The 26,104-nt window shown below is 38.3% G+C and overlaps 1 protein-coding gene across 2 annotated transcripts in view; it reads left to right on the top strand.

The window, feature by feature from the left end:
• The window catches only part of LOC124232961 (glutaredoxin domain-containing cysteine-rich protein 1), a 179,795-nt gene that overhangs the window by 54,594 nt on the left and 99,097 nt on the right, over window positions 1–26,104 (top strand). For both annotated transcript variants that reach the window (XM_046649927.1, XM_046649926.1), the window contains exon 2: window positions 5,461–5,703. In XM_046649927.1, coding sequence (XP_046505883.1) covers window positions 5,461–5,703 — 243 coding nt within the window. The remainder of the gene's footprint in view (window positions 1–5,460; window positions 5,704–26,104) is intronic.

Below are 26,104 nucleotides of genomic sequence, written 5' to 3'. Positions count from 1 at the left end.
AGAACTGCATGTAGATTTGTAGGAGTCATGTAGCAAACAATAGTTATTATAATTATTTTTATAATCTGTGTCTTACAGAGGGACACTGAGAAGTTCCCCGTCGTGTTTTGTGGTCAAAGGGTGGGGAGAGGCTATGGCATAGAACATCACCATTCACCCTCAGAACTGAACAGGGAGTGTGGTCAGAATGGAAACAGATCCAAGAAATAAGCTAAGGGAGGAGCCTGGTGTGGATAAAGTGGGTTTTCAAATCACTTAGTTAAATGCAAGACTGAGAATTCAAGAGATGATTTGCGAGCAAGGTGGGCAAGGGGTTATTTATTTAAATTTAATATTAAGAAGCATCCTAGAATATTCATATAGCTGCGGGAGTTTACAGAGTAGCATGGAGAGGGAGAGAGAGAGATGCATGTAAAATTCCCTGCTCTTTAAAAGGTCCACAGCCTGCTTCCACAGGCGTGTGTCTGCTATTTAAAATGCCGGTTCCTGGAGCCAGGTTGGCCCAATGCCTGATCATCAAGAAATCTGGGTCTAGTCCCAGTTTGCCTTCTGACATGATGTACGGCTCTGAGCTAATCACCTCCTTGCCTTCAGGTAGAGGAGAAAAGATCTCCGCACCTTGCCGGTCTCAAAGGAACCTTTTTGGACTGTTACTGTTACTGTTAAGTTACTGTTAAATGTGGGAGCATAACTGAGTAAAGAGACAAACCTCTCTAAATCACCAACATTCTCATGGGCAATGAATTAAGTCTCTAGCAGTCTGTGTTTTGGCAACAACTTTATCTTGGGGAGGGGGCAGTCAAACGATAACGTGGTTCAGTGGTTCAGTGTCTGTCACCTTGTCTAGAACGTTTATCCCCTCTGAGCCTGGGTTTCTAGCTCTGTAAATACAGTAACACCATGTTATTATGATGATTAAATGAATGTAAAGTTATTACCATTATGTCTGCTGCTGACATTTAGAAATGTAACCTTTCATGGCGTTTTTTGTTTTTGTTTAAGTCCTGAATTCCTGGACTCGTCTGGAGGCCCCTATTTCAGGAGGCCCTTTAAACCAGAGCCAGGCTGGACAGGCACAGGGTCAAGGCGAAATAACCCACAGGATTTGCTCCAGCCTGAGGAGCTGAGTCTGCTCCGAGCTGATGCTCTGGTGGGGGGGTGGGGACTAATTCTTGGCCTGAATGCAGAGCAGTTCCAGTGGGTGTGGGGGCTCCAGAATTGTCCCCAGATAACCAGGTGACTAAAGCACCGCTGCCTCACAGTGGCTATTGCAGGACAAGGTGCAGGCGGAGGACAAACGGCGGCTGTTTAGTAAGTCCTTCGTCCCCTTCACGGCAATTTCTATCCCTTGCCCACAAATCTACATTTGCTGCAGGCTGTTGTGGGGCTCTGGGACACGCCTAAAACTCACCTTTTTAATCAATGGAGAGGAAGGGACGGCCTGACTTTATTTAACTGCTGGGTTGGCTCTCTCAGAACAAGCCGGCTGCAAATCCCAATGGGTTCTCAGCGCTGTCTCGGATGCTTCCATCCCTCATTACGCTATTCCCATGGTAACCCTCTGGATGGGGAAAGAGGGACAGCTAACCACTGAGAGGCTGCTTTTAGATTTCTGGCCAGATGCTTTGACAAATCTGTTGAGGGAAAGAACTCAAAGCAAATGTAGAAGAGGGTTTTTTTTTTTTTTTTTGCCAAAGACAATATCATTTAAAATTCATGTTATAAAAATGGAAAAGACCTTGAGAAATCATTCAGCCTACTTTCTAACTCTAGGAAGATCTATCTCCAAATCATACAAAAAAGTTGCGCAATAAGCTCTCTTTTAGAATATTTTACTTAACAGTCTATTCTAATAGATAACCGTATTTCCTTCCCCGAAATATCCTGTCTTCAATCTCAGTTCCCAGACCAAAGGAGTTGGGAATGAGATTCAGTATGATTGCTCAAGTTGTGCACTATGCCACCTTGAGGGCATCATTCATTTAGACTCTGCTACTAATGACACTCCCTAGGTTTGTGCAGTGTACATCTTGTGCAACTATATATCCATACTGGCCTCTGCTTCCTTAATTTTTTTTTTAAATGTAAGCCCCTTCCATCCTCATTAAAAACTTTCAGGAATTTCCCATTGCTGTCAGATTAAGCCCATAGATCTTGAAAGTGGCTCTAACGTACAATATGATATTTGTCCTGTATACCTGTCTGGAATCATTTGTACTTTATAATTCTCCCTTTTTGTGTTTCAACAGAAGACCTTTCAGAGTCTCAAGCACACCATCTTCTTCCCATATTAAGATCTTTGCACTTATCCATAGTGCTTTTCCCTGTGGTCTCTACCTAGTTAATTTCTCTAACTCCTTATCCTTTCAATCAGAGCTCAAATATCAGAAAACGCTCTCTTGACCTTTAAGAAAAAAAAGGCACTCATGCAATAGCCTCTCCTAACAACTTGTGCATTTCCTTTGCAGTGCACTTAACAGTTTGTAATTCTATCTTTATTTAACTTTTTGGTTTTTTATAACTTTAAACTGCGAGCTCCATGTTGTTCGGGAATTATATTGTTTGCTCACCATTACAAATCTAGTGCCTAGCACCATGTTTGGCAGATAAATTATTCTAGTGACTGAATGAATGACCAGCAGTAATTTTAAAGGGACATAAATCCACTTTGTCAAGTCAAGCCACCTATGAAATTGCACCAGGGCTCCTCAAAATGTAATGTGCATCCACATTCCCTGGAGAACTTGTTAAGACGCAGATTCTGATTCAGTAGGTCTGGAGTGAAGCCAGGGATTCTGCATTTCCAACCAGTATCCAACCAGCTCTAGAACTTGGTTGCACATTGGAACCACCATAGGAGCTTAAAAAAAAATCTCACTTCTGAGGTCCCACCCTCGGTGATTCTGATTTAATTGGTATATGCTCAGCCTGGGCTCTGGGGATTTTTAAAAGCTCCCTAGTTTATTCTAATATTCCCACTCTCGGAGAGCCACTGATTTCAGGCAAAGCTCCTTCTTAACAGTAGGTGAAGGGATATTTTTGTTATCCTTTGCATGAGACAGCATCCAACATGGCCACCTGATAGGAGTTCATCTTTTTACTATTTTTTAAATACATGTCTCTTAGCGGCATAAAGAAAAGTGGTACCCTGCATTTGTTGTATGAGCATATGTTGTATGTGAATTGGTTAATGAGGCAGCAGGATGATTTGATCTTAAACTTTCCCACTTCTACACATGGGGGAAATGTATTTCTTATCAAATATTTCAAAAGTAAGTGTGCTTTTGAATCCACTGAGGAAAATGAACATTTTGGTACAACCAAATGCAGTTATAGCAGCCTCTGAAACCAGAGGAACAATGCATAATTCCTCAAATAATATCATCAGAAAAAGAACTTTGGTGCTCTTCCCAAAGCTGCCATCTTTACAGTAAGCTCCTTGAGTCCTGCTTGCCCGTAATCGTGAACATGAAGAGAGGCCATAAGCTCTTGGGCGATTAATTGCTCTCTGAAGACTGATGCTTCTTAATCTAATGCATAGCAGTAATCTTCTTTTCTTGTCATTAATTACACAGATTTTTTCCACTGATTTACTTTTGTTTTTAATCTTAAAATTTTCACATTGTGGAGTATAATATTTTTTCACTGTTTAGCTTAGCATAGTACTACATTTCAAGCCTTACACTAGTTGTTTTCATATTCTTCCTTACTTAATTTTCTCAGCAAAACTGTTAGGTAGCTATTGCTATTATCACATTTGACAGATGAGAAAACTGAGGCTTCATAGTTCATTAGCTTCCCAAAGACACACAGATGGCTGGTGACAGAGTCTGGGTATATCTGATGCTCTCTCTATCCCCATGTTCATAAATTAGCAGTCTACAGACCAAATTCAGCACTCCCATATATTGGTCCACATAGTCTCAATATGTTTTTAATCAGGTGCTACCATTTAGAAAGCAGAAAATTTCCTGTAAGAATCCAGATTTCAAGCTTATATTTAAGGTAATCATGTCTGACAACACTGAGTGACCTGCCTGTGAGCCTGAGGCTAGCCTGAAGCTGAGTAACATTTTTCCTTTCAGGTCATGCTCTCCCTGCCTCTCACTAATATCTCCTTTACTCCTGGCCGGGCCCAGCATTTATGACACCAGCTTGGCCTCTGCAGGCCTCTGGGTTTTAAACTCAGCCTCTAAACTCTTTTGAGGGAAGAAATGATTCTTACATCTTTCATAAATTTTATCATCGGAAAAAAAAATGTCTTCTTTCTTGGTGAGATGGAGACCAATTGCATTGCCATCTTCAAGAGTTTAGATGTTTTTAGGTCTATGTGTACATTTGCATCCAGCAGAGCGCTCTGATTTCTTTGAATACAGAGTGATGGAGCTTAGTATCTGACCTTCTGGTTCTAGAATTTAGATGTCTGGAGTGGTTTCCAATCAAAGTTTTGACTTTACGGGGGTTTACAATTGTGCAGTTGTTTTTGAACAACTGTAGCCCCGTGAAGACTCACATGTCCCTTGGTCTTGGGATATAGCTGTATTCTGTTCAGTCTCTTGCCAGTAAGGCTGTGATAAGGAGAAAGAAGATCTTTCCTGATGGTGTCAGGACCTCCCTGGCATGGCCCTAGCTGTGCTGCGTGGGGGTTGCCAGAAATGCAGTCACTGATTGCTGGTGTAGCAGGAAATGTAGAAAAAAAGATTCTCACATAGCGAGTCTTCACTTTGATTTTGAGACATGCTTGCCTCTGTTGCAGTGTGCCCGTTTCCTTGTTTCCTTTCATGCCTGGCTTTGATCCACTGCCCACTTTGGTGTTGGTTTCTATGCACTCTCTCTGAGTCACTCAGTGTTTTATTCCTTGTGGCAGAGCCTTCTCACTGCACGTGGGAGCCCTGTCACTCAAGAGAGGGTGTGCACATATGTTGTGCTACTTAAACTTCGGAACAATCCTGCGATATAGGTCTTGCTGTTCCCAGGAAATCATGGCTCAAAAGACTATAACATTTGGTAAATTGATAAGTAGAAGAATTTTCAAATGGCTAAATACTAACCTGGACTATTCAGCCACATATTTGACTTTGGGTTTAAGAGGCAGATATAGCAATTGAACAACGTCTACATAACATGAGAAAAATAATTCGACCGTTCCTTATTTCACCACATGGCATGCCATGTAAGACAGCACCAATTTTAAGATATGCCATTATTTGATATGCCACTGAGAACAGAAAAAATACTGTCAATTAAGTTGTCGTTTAAATTATGTTGATTGTTATCCCTTTCTTGATTACAGATGTTCTAACATAAAGACGTGTCAAAATTGACAAATCCAGCCCTCACTCAACTTTTATTGCATGCCTTTAATGTATAAGACAGTTGCTAAAACGTTGATTGTCTTAAAATAAAAAGACGTAAGAAAGTAAGTGCAAACACACTGACACTGCAATGTTTTCCCTTCAGCAACCATCAACTGACCTAGAATTTGACCGGGTCGTGATTTATACCACTTGTCTTCGTGTGGTACGGACAACCTTTGAAAGATGTGAACTGGTTAGAAAGATCTTCCAAAACCATCGAGTAAAATTTGAAGAGAAAAATATAGCTCTGAATGGTGACTATGGAAAAGAGTTAGATGAACGATGCCGACGGGTTTCCGAAGCCCCCTCCCTCCCCGTGGTCTTCATCGATGGCCATTATCTTGGGGTGAGTTCTCTGCTCAGAAAAATCTTTTTTATTGAACCCAATCAGTGTTGATAGAAATCTATAAGCCTAGGACAAGGCAATTTGCAGTGTAACTACCAGGACACTTGCTATTTTTTGGAGTTCGAACTAAGGGGATTGAAGCACTTATTTCTACCCCAAACAGTGTGTTGCTACAGTGTTCATCTCTGCAGAAGCACAGCGAGATAAAAATCAGCATGAAATTGCCTTTTTGAATAGGATACATTTTAAAAATGTTCAGTTGACTTGAGTTTTGCATTGTGAAGCTTGACATGTGGGATAAAAACTAATTTTTTTTTCGTGCAGGCAAGAAAAATGGAATATTTATAAGATATACATTTGTGAATTTTCTTATACTCCGTTATCGAACAGTCAGTTTCCTACCTAATGAACCTAAGATGACAGTCTTTAAATGAAATCAATAAGAAATGAGGCCTGGAGCCAGAATTTTATCTGCTTGTTGTTTAAAATTATTCTTGATTTTGGTATTGCAGCGATGTGAGACACAAATTCAGGCTTACAGTAAGCAGAGAGAACTCCCAGAGCAGCAACAAAACGTGTCTGTTTCATCTCCCTTTGAAGAATACCATTAGCGTAATTAACCCCCATTGATCTATGAACACACTCAATCAGTGAGAAGCCTGAGGAGAGTGCACTTTGGAAAGAGTGAGAGCAAAGAGTGAAGGGACACCAGCGGTTGAGGGTTTTGGGACTGGCTACACGATCACTTATCAGAGAACAAAGAGCGGCATCAAACCGCAGATGGATACTTGGATCTTGGTTTTGTTCAGCATCTGGTCTTAACCTTCAGCTTTTAGAGGAGGTTAGAAAAATCCAGAGCAGGAAATGCTCATGTTTTGTTACAAGGAAGCTGTATTCTGATATCCCATCTAGAGCCATAGCTGTTAGAAGCAGCCTGTCATCATATGGAAAGATAAATGCAGCGGAGCCATGATTTAATAGCTATGACGTTATGCAATCTTACTTTTAACTGGAGCTGGGCACAGACCACATTGTGAAGCAGAGGAATTCTAGTTAAAGTATTGAACCTCTTTTATTATTTTTTCAACATATACCCTTAGGTCTCAGAAAGCTACAACAATGGCAGTAATAATAATGACAAATAATAATAATAATACTATTCTGCATCTCAGGTTTATACCTGTCATCTCATCTAATCCTCAAGATAGCCTTAGAAATTGACTCTTTCTTTCTCCTTTTTTTTTAAATTGGCCCTGAGCTAGCATCTGTTGTCAATCTTCCTCTTTTTTTTCCCCCCAAGGCCCCAGTACGTAGTTGTATATCCTAGTTGTAGGTCCTTCTAGTTCTTCTCCGTGGGATGCCACCTGAGCATGGCTTGACGAGTGGTGATAGGTCTACATCCAGGGTCTGAACCAGAGAACCCTGGGAAGTAAAGCATGCAAACTTAACCTCTATGCCACTGGGCCAGCTCCAGAAATTGACTCTCTTATACGGCATACTTGTTAAGAGGCGAGCCTTGTTTCACATTCCTGCTCTGATATGTCCATGTAATTCTGGGCAATTTACAAATCCCTCTGTGCCTTGGTTTCCTCATTAGTAAAATGAGACTGATAATAGAACTTATATGTTAATTGTGAGGATTTTATGAAATAAAATACATGTATACATATAGAAGTGCTCAGTTCCTGTGCCTGGAACAAAGTATGTTTTCAATGAATATTAACAATTATTATCCCTGTTTTGCAAAAGAAAAGATTAATCCATTTGCTCAAAGTCACATAGCTGGCTAGTGGCAGGGCCAGACTCAAAGTAAGGTCTGTCCGACTCCCCAAACCCTCACTCTTCTGCACATCACCTCACGGAAGGGGATCTTGCACAGCGTGTTTGCTGATATATTCTTAGCACCTGGAACAGGGCTTGGCACAACGTGCTCAAAACCAGATGTTGAATGGACGTGTGAATGATACTATATTATCTCCTCATATTCTTTCTTTCTCTGCCTAAGATATTCTTCCATAAGGAAAGGATCCGATAAACTCATCTATACCAGGGAAAAAATGACTGATGAGGGTTGTGTGCATTTGCCTTTTAACTCAGGAAAAATTCTTCTGATAATGTAAGATATTTCTCATTGTGGAATTTTCATTTCTGTGAATCTTCACAATTAAACTTCGTGGGCAACTGCCTACTTACACAGGTATCAGGTTGGCCGTACCCCATCCACTGCTCTTCACCATGCTTATCTTCTTCCTCCTTCTGAGACAGTCTACCAGGCTGTAGTGTCTTTGCTGCTATGTGTCTTTCAGGTTGAGGGATAGAGAGAGAGGGCAACAGACAACAGAGGTAGGGTGCAAATTTCTTTCTCAGTTGCTTATTCTCTGTGATCACTGTATCTACATACATAGTAGCCTAGCGGAGGGAGGATCACATAGGTGCTACCTTCTTGCTTCTGAAATTTGATGCTAATGCCCCAATTCTGTAAAGAGGGCAGAGATGAAGATTTCTTCCTTTTTTTCTTTCTTAAAGAAGGAGAATTACTTCTAAATCTATAATTCAAAATGGAGGTTAAGCCTCCAGAAAAACTTATATAACAAATTCCCCTCCTACTGCAGTAGTCCCTCTGTTATTCCAATGCGCTGTTGAGAATGGAATGCACTGCTGGAATTGTAGAGCCTTTTTCCTGAAGTATTCATGCATCTGAAATGGAAGGATGCCCTCTGCTGGGTTTTGACACATGGTGAAACATAATTTTTAGGGAAGAAAAGCAGCTGATGTTGGTAATATCCTCAACATCTGTGATGTTTTAAACAGTCACGTGAAACTGTTTGATTTAGTTTAAATTTAGATGAGAGAGAAAAGTCAAGATGTGTGAATCATCTGCACAGCACAGCTTTCTTTAAACGAGGAGAGAGAGACACACACAGAGAAAGCCGGAGAATGAGGTAGACAGAGACAGAAACAGAGGCATATGGAGGCTGACTATGAGATGAGATGCAGAGGGAATGGAAACATTTAGCAGCTTCTTTATTTTACTGCTGTCATTGCCACTGACCCAGGGTGGGTGGTGCCAAAGGAATTCAGTTACATTCATTGAAGGGATGATAACAGAGTTCAATGGGCAAGAACGGAACAATTGGCAAGGATGCTGAGCTCTTTCTTCCTAATGACTCCCTTTCCCAAACTAAAAACTGAAGATGGAAGCAATGAAAGAGTCAAGGGAAAGAAATTACATTAGAAGACAAGTCTACACTGCCTTGAGATGTTCCATTGGTGGGGCTGGGGGCAGGGGTGTGGGGAGCAAGCTCAGCTTGGAACTTGCCTAGGGCAATTATCTTGTTGATTTGGCATCAGAAAATCTTCTTTACGCAGAAAGATTGTGTTCCAATAGTTGGATCATAAAGTAAAAAGTCCGGTAGCAAAGACGTTAGAAACACTGTTTTGATTCTGGACCAACTATGAAAATCTCTGGTGGAAATCCACAAAACTCCCTTTGGAACTGAGCTATGAAACACATAGAATGAACCTAAATAGGGGCTCTGGTAACAGAGAGGGACAGAAGGGTTGATCTAGTTTGGTCTCTCACCCTATCTTTACTGAGATATGACTGTTTGATAATTCCATATCTATTTAGAGTACTGTTTTATTCGTTTTTAAAGTGAAGGAATTATTATTGAGCATATCTAGTTTACAGACTAGAAATATAGGCTCCAGGTGCATTTCTAGGGATTACTTGCAAAAATTCTCTGCAGAAATGAGCCACCAAGGAAACTTCTGTCACAGTCAGGAAGTGATCAGCTCCAGAAACTTGCTGTCTTTGCCATGGTCCATACCAGCAAAATGGATGATTTGTTCTTTGCGCTTCTCTCTACATAATTCTGTCCTTAAGTAAAGTCTTAAGTGAGTTTCTGTTTGGGTTACTAAAGAAGTAACATACGAAAACAGTGAGGAGAAATGGGAAATGTTCTTTTTACTTTTCTAGCCTCTGCAGTAGAGAAGACATTCTAAAAGGAGATCGGAGTGGTCTCCAAGTGAGCCAAACAACAGTATCTACCAGATATGCAGTTTTCATTCAACTTGTTTTGTTTTAATCAGCTTTATTGAGGTATAATTTACATACAACAAACTGTACCGATTTAAAGCGCACAATTTGATGAGTTTTGAAAGATGTGTACACCCATGAATCTACCAACATGTTCAAGATATAGAGCATTTCCATAAACCCCAAAATATTACTCGTACCATTTGACAGTCAATTCCTTCCTCCAACTCAAGTGCCCTGGAAAGTGATCTTTCTGTCAATACAATTTTCTATTCTTCTAATATCTTTGTCTGATATTGATTTCAGCCTAGTGATGACATCATCAGCTGAGTTTGAAAGTACTCTACCCTCTGCAATTTTAATTTCTGGTGTCTCTCTTTATTCCTTGGTGTAGATCCTTCTGTCCATTTGACATCATTTTCCTTTTAGCTGAAGGATTTCTTATACACTACTGTTGTAGAGTGGGTCTGCTGTAGATTAATTTGTTCAGCTTTTTTATGTCTGAAAAGTTATTTCACCTTTGTTTCTAAAAGATATTTTTGTGGGGTATATAATTCTAGTTTGAAGGTGATTTTTTTTCTTTCAGTGCTTTAGAGATGTTGCTTCTCTACTCCTTTGCATTACTTATGATGAAAAAACATTCTGTCATCCTTATCTTTCTTCTTCTATAACTAATGTGTGTCTTCCTCCACCCCCACCTGGATGGTTTTAAGATTTTTCTCTTATCACTTGATTTGAGAAACTTGATTATGATGGCTTGGTGTAGATTTCTTCATGTTTCTTTTGCCTAGGGCTCATTGAGATTCTTGGATTTGTAGGCTTATAGTGTTTTTAAATCAAATTTGGAAAATGTTCGGCTATTATTTTTTCAAATATTATCTATGTCTTCTCTTCATCCTCTTCTTTTTCAGAGGTTCCAATTACATACATATTAGGCTGCTTGAAGTGTTCTATGACTCACTTCATTTCACTTTGGGTAGTTCCCATTGCCTTGTCTCCTAGGTCCCTGATCTTTTCTGGTGTAATGTCTAGTCTTCTGTTAATCCTGTGCAGTGTATTTTTTATCTCAGAATTGTGATTTTATGTGTAGACACTCAATTAAAAAAATATCTTCCATATCTCTATTTAACATGTTCAATATTTCTTCTAGCTTTTTGAACATGTGAGATATAGGTATAATTACTGTTTTAATCTCCTTGTCTGACAGTTCTAATACATGTGTCATTTCTTGGTTGGTTTTAATTGACGATTTTTCTCCTCATTGTGAGTCATATTTTTCTATTTGCCTACCTGGTAACTTTTGGTTGGATTCTACACATTGTGAATTTTACCTTGTTGGGTAAAAGTATTCTTTGTTGAGATACTTTTGTCTTCTCATAAATATTCTTGAGCCTTTTGCTGGGATTCAGTTGTTACTTGGAAACAGTTTGGTCTTTTGAGTTTTGGTTTTAAGACTTTCTGGGAAGGGACAAGTTAGTGTTTAGTCCAGAGCTAATTATTCCCCAGTGTGGAGGCATGATCTTGTGAGAACTTTACCCAATGTTCCATGAATTATGAGGTTTTCCATTCTGGTTGGTGGGAACAGGCACTATTCCTGTTCTTTCCACAAAAATCCCTAAATAAATAAGAACAACAACAAACCCTGAAGCCTTAAAAGTTAGAGATTTTATTATTATTTTTTTTCACATAGAAAATGTACAGGAAGATGCTCCAGGGAGGGTTTAAAGTTCCATGATGTCACCTTGGACTACTTTCTGTATTATAGATCAGCCATTCTTAGCACATATCTTCTGTCTTCAAGGTCTCCTAATGGTTCCAGATAGTTGCTGAAACTCTTGACCTTGGCAGGAAGGGAATGAGAAAGAAAAGAAAAAGAGAAATGCATTCTAGCTAAAGGAGCTCCCTTTTAAAGAATTCTTCCAGAAATTTCAACCAATTTCCACTTGCATTTTACTGTTCATCCTTAGTTACAAAATGGGCTGAGAACTGATCTTCCAGGGGGCACATTGATATGTTGAAAAAAAAAAATCAAGTTTTTCTTAGAATAAAAGAAGAATCATGGATATTGAGTAGGCGCGTTAAGCACAGTTCTTTTTGAGTAGTTGACTAGAACGAGCTTCTGTAAGTTATGGGTTTCTCACTAATTCTTTCCTTGACCCCGACACCTCCCTAGTATATTCCCTGTTAATGAGGGCTGCAGAAATGGTGGGAGGACTAATGGGAAGGAGTCTTTGGTAAGTTTGGTGTTGCTATATGGCGATGTTATGATATGAAATAATAACTAGTATCATAAGCCATCAATGTAAAGTTGAAGTGTTTTGTTAGGTTTTGAAACTATTCTCTTTCAAACCTCCTAAAAATATTTACTATATACATGTGAGAAGTGGCTTTTAAATAGCGGGGTCATGTGCTTCTTTGAAATTCTGATGAAAGTTGCAGACCTTCTCATTGTGCATATGTACAAGCTTCTTTACAGTATCAGGCTCTCTGAGAATTTCTCCCTAGAGAATTAACTTTTCATTAAAAGGACTACTTTGGAGATGGTGCCTGCTGGAGTGCATCCCACTTCTTAGTTTTCTTTGAGGATTTTATCTAGTAATGTGGCCACTTCATTACAAGTACAGACTATCATAGCTAATTTTGATTTTTAGCATTCAATTGTGGAATTGATTAATTTTAGATCTTTATCTTCTCTTCCTTTTCTTATGGAAGTCATCCCTTTTTGTCATTTTCTTGATCATTAATAGTTTCATCAGATGTTTGGATGGGAGGAGAATGCCCTGAGCATTCAGATCTTGGGTCTTATTTGGTAACAGACCCAGTGAGTGTTTTATCTTCAACCTCTGTGTTCACAGTCGTGAAGTGTTTGTTCCTGACCTGTTCACTGTACTTCAGAAAGTACAGGGATGGAAGTTTGAAATTTAAGCCTCAAGTCAGGCTCTTGGAATTGAAATTGAGCAATACTTTCTTGTGTGACTTCTTCTTTGTCCTTTTTTCCTGAATAACTGAGGACAGGTTTTTTTTGTTTGTTTGTTTTAGCTGATCAAGATTCACCCTGAGCTAACATCTGTCGCCAATTTTCCTCCTCTTGTATGCAAGCTTCTGCCACAGCATGGCCACTAATGGGGGAGTGGTGTAGGTCTGTGCCCAGGAACTGAACCCAGGCTGACAAAGTGGAGGACGCCAAACTCAACTACTAGGCCACTGGGGCTGGCCTGAGGACAGTTTTTAATAGCAACAATGACAATGATAGTGAAAGCTAACTTGAATGATATCTCTGCTAAGCTTTTTACATGCATTCTCTCTTTTACATTTTAAAATAATACTGTGAATAGTACCACTATCATCTCTCTTACCCTGAACTTTGTACCTGAAGAAAAGTAAGGCTTAGAGAAGTTAAGAAACTGTTTAAATACCTTCAGATCACAAGTGGCATAGGCAGGATTCAAATTTAGGTGTGTCTGACTCTAGAGCTTCAACTGTTTAGACAGAGGCCACAAACTTCCTTAAACCTCATCTTTGAGGGTTTTCAAGTCCACTCTTTAGCAGCATATTCACATTCTGAATTACTTCATCACTTGAAACCACTCCACTCAAGATCGTGCACTTAGAAATGTCCTGCTCTGGCTACAAATTTCTATCTTGCAATCTCTTCCCTTTGTCTCTCTGTTGAACTTGCTGTATCATCACTGGCATTGTTTATTCTTTTCCCCTTTCCATTTCTTTCAGCTTATAGTCATGGTTTTGGTACATTTTGTTTCCCTACCTTACTATATTCAGGAATATGGTAATATCGTGTTTATTACCACTTGTTGGACAAGCTGTCTTGACTTTCCAAGTTTGTTAGTTCCCAGTCCTATGCAACCCATTCCATCTGTTTTTTCTTCTCTTGTTTCAGCACACCAGAAGCATTATTGGAGAAAAATCTCAAAATCATAGCAAAGAAGTCTACACAGAGTTGTATTATCAGCATTATCTAGGCCGGTTATCTAATACTCCTATGAATATCTTGTTCATTTTCTATTGTGAGCCACATAACTAACTGCTCTCAAGGTTTTCTAATTTCCCGAAACAGAAGTCCCATTCCATCTCCTGCTCCGTCTTTTTCACATCCATTATTCCCTTTCTCTTCTTCCAGTCTTCAAATCTATTTACAGCTCCATCCAATCTTGTAGGCTATTTTAAATTTTTGCAGATATTTTACCTTAGTATTAAAAAAAAATGCCATAGAATGATTCCTTATTATTACTTTCTCTAAACCAATTCTCTGGTTTTGATTAATGGCCTCAAAATTTTCCCAGCCATTCAGACTCAGAATCTCCGTTTTCTTTGACTCCACCATCTTTCTCTTCCTCATATCTAGTCACTTGCCAAGATTTGGATTGTATCTTATGGGGCCTCAATTTTCGCAATTTGGGAGCTCCTCCTGGGAAGCAGGAGAAGCAAAGCAAAGTGGAAGCAGACATCCGGATGCAAGAGTAAGTTCTTTGACTAACTGGTATAGATGTTGGACAAACGATTTTATCTCTCTAATTTGAAGATAATAAAGTATTCTGAGTGGGTATTTTGAGAATTAAATGAGATGAAGAATAAAAACTCACAGTGCCTGGAACATGATGCACACTAGGAAACCCTTTGCTAATATTATTAAGGCAAGAGCTTTAGAGAAAGCTTATATTTAGGGTCTATAGGTGGAAAAAGATGGAGAGAATAATAGAATTAGGATAGGACTGAATCAATAAGTCATAAGAGGAGAAAAGGTGTAGAGTATTATTCTGAGTCCACTCTCACACATTAATGTCCAACTGGTCTGATCCGTGGGGCTAGAATGCTGCACAGCATTGGAACTTCTGCATAGTGATAGTGTTTTTAGTAAGAAGGTATTAAGTTCAAATGCCATTCAGTTTTATGTGATCTGATATGTAGGCTATTAGAGTTATTCCATCTCCATTCATAATACTTTTCCATGAATATTAAACTAATTATTCAAATAATGTTATATCTGTTCATTTTAATATCAGATAAATTATTAATATTTTAATTAACAATGCTATTTCAAATATGTTAATGAGAGTTTATAACATGTGAGGTTTAAAAATTATTAACAACATAGCTATTTTCTCTTAAAATGAAATGGAAGACTTACCTATAAGAAACTATACCCTGGTCATTTTTTCCTTACAACATGAAAGTTTGATTTTTTTCCCCCTCTCTATTTTTAATAGTAAATCCAATTTTACCTTTATTCAACTCAGAAAGAATTTCATTATATTAAAATGTGAATAGATGACATCTGATTTTCTCTTTATTTCTAGAACAAAGCTACTCAACATGTGTGCCCAAGTAAGAAGTAGAAAGGGTGAAGAAGTTTTCTCTTACATTCTTGTGTTAGCATCTCCTCTCTCCCGTATACTCTGAGATCAAGACCAAGTTAGGAGACTGGCGGGACAACTATTAAGATAGGCTGCAGAAGACTGACTTAATTATTAGGTTTTGTAAAGAAAAATGTGGTAGGTAGATGCACATAGAAGTTTCATACAGAAGCATAGAATCTTGGATTTCGAAGGAACTTTAGATATCATCTTGTTTAGTGTTCCCCTCAATGCAGGAATTCTTTCTACTACATCCCTGGGCAACAAGGAGCAATCTTTGAACACACCCAGTGACGACAATCTTATTACGGTTCAAGCCAGCCTATTTTACTGTAGTAGCCCTTTAAATATTAGAAAGTTCTTTCTCATGTGAAGAACAAACCTACCTTTAACTTCCTTCACCCACTTCTAGGTCTTAGTTCTTCTACCCAGAGCAACGCAAATGAAAAACGTTCCCTCATCCTCGTAACTAAAACTTCATATACAAAAGTGTTGGCAAGTTTTCTGTGGTACCCTTAATTCTTACTCTTATCTCATGGTTCTGAGCTTCCACACCCTAACTATTCTCCTTAGGACATAGAGCTAAGCTTCTGGATGATTATCTCCTTGAGTAGATTCTCTATCCCTCTCATAATGGAGCCTAGGCTTACTGTAAGCATCTGTACCTTACAATTGATCCTATTGAGTTTGAGGCCAGTTAAAATGCTCATGTAACTTTCATGTGAACTATTTCTCAAGATGAGCTCCTTACACCCTTGGTTTTTAGATCCATTTTACTAGATCTCAACATCTTTTTTCCATGAATGTGTGATTATTGGCAATTATTAAGACCACAAGAAAAGAAAATTTTCTGTAAAATATAGCCTGTGATTTTTTATGACTGTAACTATCTTTCTGCAAATGGTTCAGTCTGGTGCTAGTATCGTTCCTTAGATCAGGAAGCAAAGAGTTCATCAAATGTCTCCAACTTTCATCTCCAAAGAAATGTGGCCATGGACTGGAACAAACCGTAGTCAAAGTTTGGGCTCTACAATGGAACTAGCTGCATCAGTTAACTTGCTACATAACAAACCACTCTGAAACTTAGTGGCTTAAAACAATTATTTTATAGACCTTGATGTTGGCTGGACTTGGCTGCTCTTTGAGGTCTGCTGAGTGGTCTAGGATGACTCAGTTGCATATGTGGAGATTGGTTCTTGGATTTCCTCTTCTCTAGCAGACCAGCTGGGACATGTTAAATGATGGCAAAGGGGTTCCTAGCAGTGAAAGAGGGCAAGCTCCAATGCTCAAGCACATTTCAAGCCTCTGCTTGAGTCATATTTGTTTTTGTCCCATTGACTAAAGCAGGTCACATGGTCAGGTCCAGCTTCAAGATGGAGAGAACAGACTCCACCAATTGATAAGAGGACCACCACCATCATATTGTAGAGGGTGTGTATAGAATGGAAGCATGAACAAATTGGTGCAGTTGCCAAAATAATCTACCAAAGTGCAGGACTTTGACCTCATCTAGTCCTGGCTTTTTGTCTGAGTCAAATATGCTCACTGACATTTCCACGTTGCAGGATTGCATACTTTTGATTTACCAAAGCCAGCTAATTTTGCTTTAACACTCCATGTGCCTACAAAATTTGTTTGTGGAACAGTTTGGCATTCAGAGCAAAGCTGTATGGAACTAAATCAAAGTACCAAATTCCCTGCAAATTTCCGCAGCGCCACACCATCATCTTGTTGCTTTAGTAATCCTGTAGCATCACCATAACATCTTGTGATATCCTTGGTCCATTGACCAAATCTTTGCCTTTAGCTTCACAGATTTGTTTGGCTGTCACCTTATTCTTAGAGAAGAAATGCAGAGGTACTATGATTACATTTTCTTCATCTTGTATTTTGGGTGCTACAGTTAGTTCAATGACATGAAAAGTCATACGGTAAAATATCTTGAAACCTGTTTAGGCACAATTCAACTTTCACCCAAAAACTTAGAGTCACTTAAAGAGAGGGAACTTTTGAGACATACAGGCATTAAGTATTCCTAAATTATAGGCCAAAGAGGTAGCTTCACCCTTAATATATATTCTTTCCTTAATATATATTCTGGCTTTATCATTTCACAAATTTAAATCCATTGTCCCATTTGCCCAACATTTGGCCTCTTATAGTTTTGCCTGCTGTAATTCTCTGTGTGGCAGGAGACTTATAAAGTGTCTGGTAGATCCACTGTTTAATTATTTGCACAATACATCAATACCTGAGTCTTAAATTTGGTGCTTTGGACCTGGGCACTATAAAAGTATAAAACAGTTGTGACTATTTGGGACTTGGCCATAAGCCAAAAGAAAACATACAACATACACTTAGTAAAGGGGTCCAGGAACTAATTTACCTATTTCTCAATTTAGATGTAAATTGCCAACTATACACAATCTGATTGAAAAGAAAAAATGTATTTGTGCATAATCAGTGTTATTTTATTTGGATTTAAAGACATGTTGTAAGCATTTAAGATCTGTTTTTTTTTTTTTTTTGAGGAAGATTAGCCCTGAGCTAACTGCTGCCAATCCTCCTCTTTTTGCTGAGGAAGACTGGCCCTGAGCTAACATCCGTACCCACGTTCCTCTGCTTTATATGTGGGACGCCTGCCACAGCATGGCTTGCCAAGCGGTGCCATGTCAGCACCCGGGATCCAAACCGGTGAACCACAGGCCACCGAAGCAGAACGTGCGAACTTAACCGCTGTGCCACCGGGCTGGCCCCTAAGTTCTTTTTTTTAATCCTAGAAAGTGCACAAAAACAAATTAATGTACCATTCTATGAGTAGGTGAAAGTTAATAGAAATTTTAATGAGCATCCATTTCTAATAGAACTTGAAATCAGTATCTCAGGAAAGAAAAGCTTTGGTTGGTAATGAACTTGTTCTGTTCTTATAATCATAGAGATTTAGTGTCCTCTCAGCCACCAGAGGGCTCTCTCAATATAAGAAAATGTATTAAATACATAAGAGAATAAGTGCAAATAGAAGTCATTTGTGATATACCTTTCTTTAGAGCTCAATTAAAGTTAAATGTCTTAAATATATGAATTATAAACAAAGTTTCCAATCCACATTTCCTTTTAGGACAAGAAAAAATTAGGAGGCACAATTTTAAATTGACTATTCAAAAACTTAAATCTAATGTAACAAATATTTTACTCTCTGGGGGCCTAATCCTGAATCAAATGTTTATACCATTCATTTGTATTTTAACTGGAAAAAAAATAAAGGGAAAGTATTTTCTCTGAGAGTTTCTGGCCCTTAGGATCTCTTTTTCTCTAAACATCTAGTTTTGTTTCCATGGTATTATATATGATTACAACTGTGCGAACATCTCACAAAGGGGTTTGACAAAGTAAATAGCTCCCGTGCCAGGTGGCGGGCTTCCTTATGCTCGGATAGGATTATGATACATTGTGCTGTGGTTCTGCTTTGTTTTTAATCACTCCTTGGACTCCCAGTTTGGTTGAGCTCAGCCCAAGATGCCTCTCTCTCCAAAAACAAAAATTAAGCTAAAGACCTGACCATATGTTTGGTCCTGATGGTGTTTATTCTCTGGACTAGACTCAAAGATTGAACAGAATGAGTAAAATGAAGCAAACCACCTGCCCAGCACCGAGCCCTGAAGTGCCCAAGCGAGGCATGCTCATCGTGGGCTTTCTCTTCGGCTGTAATCAAGGCCAGTCTTGCAGGAAGTCAACAAGGCTCAGCGGGTCTCTGGGGCCAGGGCTCAGCCATTTGTTGTGAATTTCAGCGGCTCTCTCTGACTCAAGTGGCCTGTCTGGGGGACTGACGAGGCTGAGTCAGAATTAGTGATCATCAAATTGTGCTCTGTGGTGCCCTCGAGGTTCCCTCAACCTTACTTTAAGGAGTACCAATTGGGCAATGCTAGTGGGAAGAATTTCAAGCTCTCTTCCCAATGTCAAACTATACCTTGAAAAATTTGAAATAAATGGTAAGGTCAGTTGAAAGACTTGGGAAAACAGAGAAACAAAGGTCTAAAGTTCTTTTCAGCAACGTTATTTTATTTGAATTTTTCTGGAACTTGGGCCATGTTGCTAAGATACTAGGTGGGAGCGGTGATCCACAGCCAGGTAGGGCGAGCTTGGATCTGTCTTTTTGCACAGCTTCCAGGCTATTGTAAAAGTAGTTACCCTGAAAAGCTGAGAAGGAACAAGGGGAACAGTCATTGAGCAAACACTGAGCACACTCTGTACGAAGCACTGTGCAGTGCTCTAGAGATTCAAAGATTTTTAAATGTGCAGTCCTTGCCATCTAAGTTCAAAATGTAAGGGGTGTGTGTTGGGAGGAAGATGTGGGGGGGAGTATGGACACAAACTATATCAGTCTTAGCTAGTTGTGCTAAATGCTAAGTTAACGGTCAAACAAAGTTTATTTAGAAGGAGGAGAAGAAAGACATATTTCAATCGGGGCAATGAGCAAGTTTCCAGGAGGGAGGCAACATCTGAGCTGTGCTTTGCAAAATGAGTAAGATTTCAACAGGAAGCAGTGGGATTGTGCCCCTAATTCTATGCCACATGTGTTCCTAGCATAAGAGATTTCTAGAGAGAAATCTAGTGCTATGCCTAACTTGCGAACATCTTTGATTCTTTCTGATGAGGTGTGATTCAGTTCAGTTCTGGGAGAGATCTAGGTGATGAAATGCAGGGTCAAAGAACTAGGGGCTCATTGGGTTTTCCTAAGTGAATAGTAGATGAACTTAGATCTCTATAAAATGTTAGTACCCAAGGAACAAGTTTTTATGAGCCTTCTGTGACATACAGCTGAGCTCCATGCTGATGATATCCAGTTTCCTTGCCATCCACCTACCACTGTGGCGGCCATATCAAAAGCCCCAAAGGCATCAGAGTCCACCGGGGGCAAGGGAATCCCTCCTCCTTCTTCTCATTGGGGTCCTCAGACGTCACACATTTCTTGGAGTGTGCTGTGCTCTGGAGCTTGAAATGAACTTAGTCTGAGCTTCAGCCTTTTGGATTTCTCTTGAGTGAATCAAGACAGTTTAAACATGTAGTAAAGGGTGTGAGAAGGTGGCTTGCAGCCTGTGTGTGCTGGAGAGTGCTGTCCTGACAGTGGAATGTGCTGTCCTGACAGTGGGATGCTTGCCGAGAATCCTGGCTCCACTCTGTCTACTGTGTTTTGTCTCTGGGGAAAAAAGGTGAGATCTACATTTTCAGTTTTACAAGTCAAAATGAGATTCCCTTCTGTCACTGACTGAGAGCACTGATGCAGAGTGACACCAAATCTCAGTCCTTTCTCAGGCAGAGGAGACAATGAAAATAACAATATGATTTTTCCGGAAGACTGCTAAGTCCAGTCGACTCTTTCACTTTGGGTAGCACAGAACTCAAGTTAAAGGGAGGTTATTCACAGTAAATGTTCTTTCAAGATCACTTTTTTCCGTAGTTTCAAAAACATATATTTAAAAATGCATTGCAATTCATAGTATAATGAGTTATTAGAAAATTGAGGTTGAAAATACAATTGAACATTCAGTTATATTTTCATTTTGTAGAAAAAGCCTTGATAGATCTTCCTGAACTTCTCTTCATTATTGACTAGTTTAATACTTTTGAAATGACCAGTTAATAAATGAATGGGAACCTATTATGTACTGTGCCGGGACTTTTAGAAGATTTAGCAGCAATATAAGCTGTGATGTTTCCACACTAGAAATTTGCAGTAAGACTGTGAAGATAAGAGTATATATGGAGTACTCTGTGTGACATATAGTTGTTACTTTTTTTCTCCAGACTATAAGTGCTATAGGACGTCAGAGGAGAAAAAGATCAATGAAAGATGGAGTTATCTGGAAAGACTCCTTGAGCTCATAGAATTTCATTCTTTCATAATCCATCTGTTTATACATATAACTCACCTTTCTGACTGAGTGACCTTGAGCATATTAACTTAGCACTCTGTACATTCAGTTTTCATATATATGAAAGAGGAACACTTTTATCTGCTTCACAGGATTGGGTTTTTTAGGTATTGTTTTAAGCAGTGGAAATGCAAAAATGATAACATCACAATCTCTGCCCACAATCTCAAGGACCTCACAGTCAATGTCTTCCAGGTAGACATGGAAACAAGAGTGTCTCACAGAGTGAAAGTACAGTAAAAGCAGTCAGTACTATGTCAATATATTATGACTTGAGGGCATCAAGAGTAATCCTGCCTGAGATACTCAGGGAAGGGCTCACTGAGGATGAAAGGCTTGATTGGATCTGCCAAGTTGACTAGAAGTTTATAAAGTGGGTAAAGGCAGTAGCAAGGACAAAAAGCTGAGTGTGCAAACTCATAGAGATAACAGTCTCCAAGTAGTTTAGTATGACTAGAGTATCAAATGTGTTTGTTATCAAATTGTTTGTAACACATCACCCCAAAACTTAGTCATTTAAAAAAAACAATGTATTATTTCTCACAATTTCGTGGATTGATGGAACTTAGCTGGGTGAGTGTTCTGCTCCATGTGGCATCTACTAGGGCCACTCATTCAGGTACATTTTGCTGCCAGCTGACTGGGCTGGGAAGTACAAGAACCCTTCACTTAAGTGTTTGGCACGTTGGTGCTTCTCCATGTGGCCTCTCCAGGTGGCTATCTTGGATTTCTTCACAACATAACGATCTCAGGGTAGTCAGACATTTTATGTGTCATCTGTCTTCCAAAAAGAAAGAAGCAGAAGATGCTAAGCTTCCTAAGGTCTGGGCTCAGACTTCTTAAGGTCTGGGCTCCAGAACATGACTTCCCCAACTTCCTGTTGGTTTAAACAAGTTACAAGGCCAGCCCAGATTCAAGATGAGGGGATAGACTCCACTTTTTGCGGGGTGGAGTGACATATATCTACAGGGAGTGAAGGAAGTGAGGGTGGCCATCATTGGAGATTATTATACAAGTGTTTACAGGGAGTTGTGGGAAATGAGATTGGAGAAGTTGCTGGAGCCAGTTGATGGAGTAACTCATAGGCTGTGCTCTGTTATACGGAGCTGGTTGGCTTTGCTTATGAGCTTCTAGAGCGAGGCTGTGGTGGAAGTAGATATCAGGAAACATGCCCTCTATTTCTCACTCACACTGTGAATTGCCCTAAAAGGATTTTAAAGTCTCCATAATGATAAAGTGTTTAAAATAGTTTTGCAGTTTTTTGGATACATACATATTTTTTTTTCATCTTTCTCCTGCTGTTGAGAATTTTGGTTTACTGTTGTAGAAAATACTGCAGTGAACATCTTTGTGAATGTAATTTTTATATTGTTAGACTATCTTTTTAGAGAAGTTTCTAAAAATGAAATAATTGAGGCCAAGGGCATGAACATTTTAATATAACTCAATTCGGAGCAAAGAGCATGATTATACATTTTAGTGTAATCAGGACTTGAACTGTTGCTATTCTCTGCCCACCATCTTGGCTATCTAGTTAAACTTTGCTCTAAATTATTCGTTTATATGACGTATAACAATGTAAAGCCCTCCATATTATTTCATGAGTTTACTTCTACCTCTGTGCTGTTAGATTCATAGTGGGCTATCTCTGTTTCATCCTGTAATATCCTACATGTAGAACTTCATTGCCTTTCACTATATATCCATTTTATCAAGCCGTGTCAAGATTTTATTATATACAGAAGGGTCATATTATACCCCATAGTTTTATTTCTTCTTGAAGATATAATCCCCCTTTCTTCCTCATCCTCCCACTCTTTCTAGAGCAATAAGCAAGCTTTCCCTCTTGTCTCTTAGAAGAGTTCTATATATACTTAGTTCTCTTAGACTAATTATTATCTTCTATCTGCAAGCATTTATCAACTTATTTTTCTTACTAAATATAGTTTATTTCTTAAAAGAAACTCTGGTGCCAGGTTTGCCATCTTTTTATTTTTATGTTCTAAATGTTTTTAAGATAATGTAAAATTTTTGTTTAATAATTGGAGAAAATATGGCTTGACAAACTTCACTGACTTCAAGTTGAGCATAGTATACACCAGCTCTAAGATTTTTCTGCCTTTTAATGAATCAATTTCTGTTTCAATCTTAATTGTTTTCTTCCTTTTGCTTTGGTAGGACACTTTTCATGTTCATTGTGCAATTTCTTGAATTGAATTATTAGTACATTTATTTTTATTTTTTCTTAAGGAATAAAAGCTCATGGATATGAATTTACTTAAAACTATTTTTGTTGTATATTGAGTTTGATTTGTAACATTTCAACTTTTATTTCAGTTAAAGTATTTGGTAATTTCAGGGATTTTTTTTCTCTTTGATCTATCTAATTGTTTTGGGGGAATTTATTCACTTCCAAGAAGTTGGTTTTTTTGGGTTTACATTTAACTATTCATTTCTAATTTTATTGCATTGTGGTCAGATGGTATGACCTATGAGAGGGTTGCTGTTTGGAATTTATTGATATTTTCTTTGTAGTCTAATACACAATAAAGTTTTGTAAGATTTTCATGGCTCTTTGGAAAAAATATGTAATATCTATTTTTACAAATATACTTATGTATGTATGTATGCATAAATATGATACTGTGTTTTAATTATATCATTTAAATACTCTGTATTCTTATTTTAATTTCTTTTTTCATCAAATACTCATAGTGAGTTAGTCTTTATCAATTTGGCTTCCTATATTTAAATAGGTAGAGATATATTCATGGCCTTTCTCATAATCATCTTTGATAAGTTAATGCTTTGGGCTTGAATTTTTCCTTGTCTTATATTACTACTCACACGGCCCACTCCACATGTCCCATGTTACATTCATGTATTTTGTTTTAGTTTGCCTATATTTCTTCGGTTAGTAATTTTGATTTAGCTATCTCTTTTGTAAACAAAAACATAAATTGGATTTTATTTGACATAATCTGTGAATCTTCATGTTTCAAGAAGAGAATTAACCCATTTAAATTTACTGTTTTTGCTAGAATTTTTTTCCTTAGTGTTGTCATTTTATTTTACGTTTTGTGTATTTTTTGTGTTTTCCTGAAAAAAGAAATCAACTCTGTCTTTCCCTAAATGTACTGTGCTTTCTTGTCGGTCTAAGGAGAATAAGAAGGGGGATTGCTCGTGAGGTATTTGCAACAACAAACTGCCTCTTTCAATGGGCAGCTAGTAAGCACTTAGAGCTTTGTGAGCTGAGTGTAAATGCCACCATCACTGCTCAGTGTTTCTTGTGTCAGAAGCTCTTCTTTATGGAGTTGATGCTGTACAACAATCTTTTCATCTTTTGTTATTGCCCCTTATCTGCTTAATACTGTGTGTATATCTGTGTTTTATATATAAAAAAGAGTAGGATTTTTTTCACTCTCTTCCACCCCTAAGAATCAATTTTCTCTCCCTTTGAGACAATATTGTCCTTATTGAGAATACATGCTGTATAGGGAGCTGTCCTGACTGCCACTCACTCCTGAATGAGCAAGTGTTGGTCATATGTTTGAAATATTTCCCACTTTTCCCCCAGGCACGCGGCTCCTTGATATGGCGGAGTTTGTGGAACATTCAGTCCTGTCAGCCCTTCCTTTTACAGCATTTCCTTTAAGCACCTGATATATGGATGTTACTCTGTCCTAGTTTTTATCACTAAATCAAATTTCCCCCCAACTCTTACATTTATTTTCCTTTTCAGGGGAAATTTGGTAGTGGAGAATAGAGGAGTTAGACTCATGGGCTTTTGTCACCATCTTACCTAGAAACCTACATGGCTGTTTCCTAAGAAAATTCTAGAATACAACCATAGGCATGGCCTTAAAATGAAACTGAGAAAATGTCCTTCTTCAGAGAGCTAAATAATTTAACATGATTGATAATTAGTAGTCAGAAGAAAAAGGAGTGCTACAGGTCAAGCCTGGGATAATCATTTTATGGAAATGTTAATTTCTTTGCATACCAAAAGTCACCCTTCAAATTAATTAGAACACAGATGACTACCTTAATGTGACTTTGTGCTTTATATATTATAACAGAAGAGGTATGATGCTGTCTGCTATTTATTCTACCTTTGAAGATTGCTAACACTGTTATTCAGATACAAAATTTTCATTTTTTTTCTCTTGTCACAATTTTCCTGCTTAGAACTCCAATATTAGTGTGGAATAGAGTGGAAAATCAGATTTCCTTACATTATATTCAATAAATTCATGGTGCATCATGCAATTGCCTCAGTAACCTCAAAATTCTTGTCTTTGTTTTCATATTGGGACCCAGAAGCTCATAACGTTTAGTAGCTTGATCCAGGCAAATAGCGTCCTGAGAAAATGACTTCACATTGTTCATAGCTGTCAGGACATTCAGAACATTAAAGTGAGGTGATTGTGGGTGGGGACAAAGTTAACATATTTTATTATAATTACTTAAATATAAAATATAATTAAAATGGGTTTCTTAAAAAGATTTAAAAATATCTTCATAAAGATATTAAAATTTTTGTAGTTATTTCGGTTTATCTATTTTTAAAAATTTCTTACATTTCTTTATTACATTGCCAATTTGGGGAGAAAAATAATAAAAATATAGTTTTTCTTAAAAGCTCTTTTTTTCCTCTCCTTTCCTTTGTTAGTAAACATCACACACGCTAAACTTCATTTCAGCTTTGAAAATGGCAAATGCTGCTTTAATCAATGGCTGTATTTCCTCCTTTCCTCCTTTCCTTTCTTGCAACTAAAGCGTGTTTTATCTCTCACAGGCAAAACGTGTATGAAATCAAAGGAACAGCTGAAAATATGCTCCTGGCCCGATTGAAGCAATTCATTTGTGTAACATCTCAGAAACACCCCCTCGTCTTCTTCATTATCTGTTTCTTTCCTGCTTTTCCTAGACTCTGGGTTATTAACCTGGATATATCTCTGCCTTGAGCTGAAAAAGTGGGAAAGTATAGTGAGGGTATATAAACTTTTACCTTTAGCCTATTGTATCAATTTCTGAACGGTCAACTCTAGTTTTCA

This window comes from Equus quagga, unplaced genomic scaffold (genome assembly GCF_021613505.1).
Source record: "Equus quagga isolate Etosha38 unplaced genomic scaffold, UCLA_HA_Equagga_1.0 146_RagTag, whole genome shotgun sequence".
In the NCBI taxonomy this organism is placed as follows: Eukaryota; Metazoa; Chordata; class Mammalia; order Perissodactyla; family Equidae; genus Equus; species Equus quagga.
This window is presented reverse-complemented; position numbering and strand designations above follow the sequence as displayed.